Here is a 6,867-nt window from a genome sequence, read left to right as displayed (position 1 = left end):
GCCCGAGTGTGGTCGCTGTCTACATTTAAAAATCGCTTTTTTTTCCAGAGTTGTTTTTCTTTGCTCAAAGGGAGCTGCCTTGCAGAGATTTGGATATTATTTTTACCTATACTTATTTATAGTTCATTCCTTTCCTATAAAACATCCAAAAATCAACTACATGCATGCATGAGCATGTACATCCGTCAATTTATTTATTTTTTATTAAATAATTATCCAATTATTTATATATGCACACTGTTATGTTAGCAATTAAAATCAAATCTTACAAATGTACCCACTAAAAGCTAGTTTACAAAAACAGCATTTACAAACGTTCAAGCATTATTGAAAACAACAATGCCGATACTTTAAAAAAAAAAAATTAAAAACGCAGAGGACCAGAGGCAGGACACCTAAAAGACAAACGATTGGTTTCTCAAAAAAAGTAGGCGGCGGTGCAAATCGCTTTTCAGCGAACGTACTTGAAAAGCCTGTCATTTTGGCTCGAACGCAACAGAAATTTTCCATTCTGCGCTATTCAAATGAGAGCCAACATGGCGACATTGTCGCGTCAGATTCTACCCTTTTCCCATTGGTCAGTAGGCGGGGCCATAACGGCAACGCTAGCCAGCTGATCGCTTTTTTCTAGCGCTAGAGTTGGTTTTTCTTAGCTCGGAGGGAGCTGCCTTGCAGAGATTGGGGGAGACTCTGCTGGTTTTTTTAATTGTTTGTTTTCCACACTTGCTTATAAACATCCAAGAATTAGCTTTAAAGTTCATTCCATACGACAACAAGTTAGAGCAGCCGTAGTTTTATATTTTCAGCTCATATGTCATTTGTAATTAAGTTTGACGTTTCTCAATTTCTCCTAATTTCAAAACGTCTCCATGAAAAGTTTCATGGAAAAGGAAAACGGTAGAGCGTTCTGGATAAGTCGACGTGACAGCGAGCATCCCGTCGATATGTTGTTTTTACTAGAAAACCAGGTCAGTGTCAGTGTTTGGACGGACTCATCCACCTCCTCCTCCTCCTCCTCATCATCATCCTCTTCCTCCTCAGCCGAACTGATCCAAGCCGCGGTTCCCCCGTCCGTGCAGCTCGGTCTCACGGTTCTCTACACGGTTTTGTATTCGCTGCTCTTCGTGTTTGTTTACCTGCAGCTCTGGTTGATTCTGCACTACGGACACAAGCGCTTCAGCTACCAGAGTGTTTTTCTCTTTCTGTGTTTGCTCTGGTCGGCGTTGAGGACGACACTCTTCTCTTTCTACTTTAAAAATGTTGTTCAAGCAAACCAACTTCAGCCTTTGCCTTTCTGGCTCCTGTATTGTTTTCCAGTCTGCCTGCAGTTCTTCACCCTGTGTCTGCTCAACCTTTATTTTGCTCAGGTAAGTCCCACTTTGCTGTTTCCCCAATTTTATTTTGTTTACACACTATTAAAATGTGTCTTTGTATTATTTCTATTATATAATCTGTTATACAGAGAAAACATGAATCCTTTTGCATTGCCATTTCCATGCAACTCACATCTGAGTGGGTCCCTCCCACCAAATGTGTTTACTTCATGTGACTGACTTAGAACTTCATGCTGTAATTGCGATTAAAAGCATCATACTGTCATACAGTCAAATTATGTTGTTTAAAACATCTAGAGACATTCATCATGTTCATGATACTGGGACAAGAGCACAGCTGGAGGTCATCAGTTTCTGCTCGCGCCCCTTTCCTTATCCACAACAGTGCAGTTCGCAGGACAGTCTGAATGAGGTCTATTATTGCCACTTTTGGTCCATCCTTTCGCCCTTTGTAAAGTCTTGGCTGTCTCTGAATGCATAACCTCATCATGCAGGGGATGAAATATTGTTCATCTGCTCTCCAAAGCTTATGCACTGGAGAACATTACAGGCCTCTATGCTGAAAAAAGAAACGGCTTAGTTCACACATAGAAAATTACTTATTTTCGTGTCAGTCCAAAGCTTTTTGAAATTATTTATTATGTAGACCACAAAAAGAGATGTTTAGAAGTATGTCCATAATGCTCTGTTCTATACAGAGAAAGCAAATAGTGATCAAGGGGTGTCAAACTCCAACAAAGCACAATAAAAACAACATATTTGGCACTATATTCTAAGTCTATTATTAGGATATGTTGGTTTTGTGATAGAAACTGATAAAATGGTTAAGCTACAGACATTCCTCAAAAAGTACAGTATGATATTAGCAATGTTACGGGTTCAATTCCCAGTCAATTGTAAGTCAATTGTAAGTAAGTGTCTGCAAAATGCATAAATACAAATGCAAAATTATATAATATATAATTATATATAAGCCAGTCATAAAAGCTGAAAAAATAAGCTTTCTAGTGATGTATGGTTGGTTAGGATAGGACTATATTTGTCCGACATACAACTATTTGAAAATCTGGAATCTGAGGGTACAAAAAAAAAAAATCCAAAAATTGAGAAAATCGCCTTTAAAGTTGTCCAAATGAAGTTCTTAGCAATGCACATTACTAATCAAAAATTAAGTTTTGATATATTTATGCTAGGAAATTTACAAAATATCTTCATGCAACATATCTTTACTTAATATCATAATGATTTTTGGCATAAAAGAAAAATCGATAATTTCGACCCATACATTTTTTTTTTTTTTTTGGCTATTACAAATATACCGATGCTACTCATGACTGGTTTTGTGGTCCAGGGTCACATATGTCTTGATGCACCATATTTGAATAGACGCAAATGGGAATTAAATATTCAGAGCTGCATACAAGCTGTATTAAATACATTTATGCTGTTTTTATTGTGTTTTACTCTCATTTTTGAAGCCTGAAAGCCCCTGCTCACAGTTCATTTTCTTTTTATGAAAAAGAGAAGTGTCGATCTGATGAACTTCTCTTTTTTGTTTCTCATAAGCAAGAACGGTCCCTTTAAAATACAGTAATCTAAATATCTAATAAATGAGAGGGTAGGATGTTTGGTTGAAAGCGACCATAACTGTTGTTGGTCTGACTCTAATTTGCGAGAACAAAAGTGCATATGAGACTCATTATTATTCACGTCCCAAACTCAACAAATGCATGCTTTGCCCTTTCCGTTCTGTCTGACATCACCCCGGCTCTGATATGAATCTTACCTTGCTTATATTGCATTTTATTTTGTCCATAGTCAGCACATAGAGCTGTGGCACAATCAAACCTGACTGACAGTCCCTGCGGTCCTGTTAGATTTATTGACAGCTTTGTTTTATGCAAGCACCGTTTATGCCTGTCTGCAGCCTTTCCCCTTAACACCCACATTAAGTTGCGGAGGGTTGCTCGAGAGAGCTGGCCTTTGTTTGTGCGTATTCTTCGGGAGCTATTTGAGATGTGGGCATCGTACCGACACTGCCTGAACAGCGCGAGTTGGCATTTGAAGGTGCGAGCCAATCAGAGGCACCTGCTGCAAGAGCATTACATCACCCTGCTCAATCCTGTACTATTCCAGGCACAACAAAAGGGGTGTGCAGCATTCTGTTCTGAGAACAGCCACCACGCAGACAAAGACGCCGAACACCCCGACTTGCCGAAAACAAAACCACCTTGGTGGGGTACTGTACATATCCGACTGGGTCATTTGTGTGGCCGTGATCATTGTGTTGTGTTCTAGTGCGCTGTCCACTCAGAAGTGACCTAATGACCACTATTTTAAGTCAGCTGTTTGCCCTGAATTCATTGTATGATAATTGGATGTAGCGACTGATGTTTCATGCTAGTTGCTGCAGAAACGAGTTAGCTGTGTCGTATCGCATTAGTTATTTAGTTAGTAGTTTGAAAGAAAATGCAGCATTATGCATAATATATCTGTAAAAAAAAAAATAAACACATGCACACACATACTGCATTTGATAAACTATTTTTTTAAATAATTTACATGGTTTTTATGTATTTGTAATTTTTTAAAGATTTTTATTTATTTTTATTTATTTTTATTTGTTTATAAACAATTTAATATGTATAACTGTATAATAAATATAAGTAATATTTATAATATGTAAAAATATATTTTTAAGTAAAAAATATATATATAAATATTTTATAAAAATTATTAAATTAAAGTGTTAGTGTGTGTGTGTGTGTGTGTGTGTGTGTGTGTGTGTGTATGTTAAATATAATCTATTAATATATAAAAACTTTGAAATAAAATATTTATATAAGTCTATGAAATGATAAAAATATATTTATTAAATGTAATAATTATATATTAAAAATATATTTTATATACAGCATTATGTTAATATCTGTAAAAACATGCACAAAAATATTGCATTTGATACTATTTTTTTTAAATAATTTGTGATTTTTTTTAATATATATTTGTAATTTTTACAGAGATACATATATATATGTGTGTGTGTGTGTGTGTGTGTGTGTGTGTTTTATATATTTTTTTAAATTATATATTATTTTAGTAATGTAATTAGATTATAAAATATGTATGCATTTTATAAAGTGTACTTATTATTTTCAACAATACATATATATTATTATAAAAACTGTTCAATTAATTATAAAATTATATATATAAATTATTTTAATTAAGTATATATATACACACACACACACACACACACACACACAATGATAAAATATTAGATTTATATAATTTAATTATATATTCAAATATATATTTTAAATGTTTATATAATAATTAATAACTTATAAATAAATAACTTAAATAACTGAGCATAAATGTATATTAATATTATATAAGAAGAAAAATAATCTAAATAAAAATCATACATTTATATATTACAAAAATAATACAAAATATATATTTTCAAAATGTATATGATTTTATTTGTCAAATGTAAAGTAATTTGTGGTGAAACTCGAATCGTCTGTTGTTTTTACAGCCAGAATACAGAGAAACTGCTGGCACTGTAGGGAAATAAAATTGCAACACTGTAAATAATGCATTTTATTCTTTGCAAGTGTTGAGTCGTATTTCAGTTTTCCTATCTGTTCTTCCTCTGTCTTCCAGTTCCCTGAGGTGGCACCAAAGCGATGACCAATTAATTTTTCAAATTACACTTTCAGCAGATCTTGTGCATGAAGGAAACACATTAAAGGCGTGTGTACTGTGAACGCCAACTGTTTACGTGCAGCAGAAAACTCCCTCATGAATCACACGTGTGATTTCTGCATGTAGGTGTGTGGGTTTCTCATCACATGAGACCTCATCAGCAAACCCTGCAAAGAAAATAGATGGGCCATTTTTCACTCTCAGATGTTTTTTGCTGTTAATGCAGTTGGTGGCATGTAGTTGGCAGTTTTTGATGCTGCTGGGGTGTTATTTTTAATAATTTCACACTTATATAAAAGAATGTTCTAGGTTCAAAACAAGCAAATAATGTTTTAACGATATCTGTGACATGACAGCAGTTATGTAATAGATTAATTTTGACTTGTCCCTCAATTTATAAAAATCCAATATCATAGCTTAAAGTCCTTTTTAGGGAAATACACTTGACAGAGGCATCCTGGAGAGTTTAAAAGCAGAAATGTGCAGTTTTGTTAAGGCACTCATTCTGTTTTTCTGGTTAATAATAGCACTGCTGGTGTTAACACTTCTGAACATAGATTTTTCTTACGCAATCAGACCCTTTCTATTATTCCTGTGCATGTAATGCAAAGGTTTCAGCTTATCAGCTCTACATGGCCATGACAGGAGTTGAAAAATTAGCTGTAAGTTGGCACAGATATGTGTTTTATGTTTTTGAAAGTATATTATGCACACCAAGGTTGCATTTATTCTATTATATGATCAAAATGGAGTAAAACAATAATATTTTAAAATGTTCTTACACTTTAAATTAACTGATATTTTTAACTATTTTAATACATTTTAATAAATTTAGTAATTTATTCCTGTAATGGAAAAAAGGAATCTTCAGCATCATTTGCCGATCAAACTATTTTTAGCCAATATCAGCCGATCAGGATCGGTGGCTGATCAATCGGAGCATCACTAATTTTGTATGATCCCTCTTATTTTGGTAAAATAATGTACATTTTGCAGATTCTGCAAGGTGTATGTAAACTTTGACTTCAACTGTATATGGAATTCAGTTCTGAAACGGTGCAATGGGAAGAAGTTTCCTGTGATATGATTGCATAAGTTATCTTATTTAATCAAATATTATTTAATATAGTTTTGAAAGAATGACATGTCCATAATCTTAATCTGACCAAAAATGCTACTGGGCATGAAATTTCTTCACATTTAACACGTCAAACCACAGATTCATGGCTTGTTTCTGCAGCCATATCAGCAGAGAGAATCTTATTAAGTTTGCTGAAGAATCTTTATAATAGGCAGCCAAACAGAGGCATCACCCCCGCGCAGCTCCGCTACGGCTTACTGGAATGTTGTTTTCTTATTCCACACTCACCCTCTTTGTCCTTGTAAACCATCCATGATATGCAAGTTTAGCGTAGATCATTATGCCAAGTTCCTCACTGCCATTTGCACTCCTCCAGTTCTTTTGTAAACTCTTATTTGAGGCCAGGTCACATGATCGGGATCGGTAACAGAAACGTGCCACCTAATTTGTTTAACAAACTTAGGCACCTGTTTGAGATGTTCATTGGCTGGTCTTGAATCACATTTTGCCCTTTGACAGCTGACTTGGAGAAGTTTAGGCTGGAATTTGTTTCGGCTAATGATTTTAGCAGTTGTGCTGTTGTGTCAGGAGAGGTTCGGGACGGCTGTTGTTAATCTGTAACTAGGCCACAGTTTCTTTGGCAGAGATCTCTAGGTACTGTAGACCTGCTTGTCATGTAAAGGGAAGAAGTGGGTAACGAGGACAGTCCACGAGAGCATTGAAGAAAAACAGCTGTTT

General features: G+C 34.9%; 1 protein-coding gene across 2 annotated transcripts in view; it reads left to right on the top strand.

Moving 5' to 3' along the window:
• Window positions 1-654: 654 nt before the first annotated feature.
• Window positions 655-6,867, top strand: part of gpr137c (G protein-coupled receptor 137c) — a 39,198-nt gene continuing 32,985 nt past the window's right edge. For both annotated transcript variants that reach the window (XM_073827384.1, XM_073827383.1), the window contains exon 1: window positions 655-1,367. In XM_073827384.1, coding sequence (XP_073683485.1) covers window positions 870-1,367 — 498 coding nt within the window. In that variant the 5' untranslated portion in view covers window positions 655-869. The remainder of the gene's footprint in view (window positions 1,368-6,867) is intronic.

The sequence above is a fragment of the Garra rufa genome, chromosome 21 (assembly GCF_049309525.1).
Source record: "Garra rufa chromosome 21, GarRuf1.0, whole genome shotgun sequence".
NCBI lineage: Eukaryota > Metazoa > Chordata > Actinopteri > Cypriniformes > Cyprinidae > Garra > Garra rufa.
Note: the sequence above shows the minus strand (reverse complement) of the source record. Positions and strands in the feature narration are given on the sequence as shown.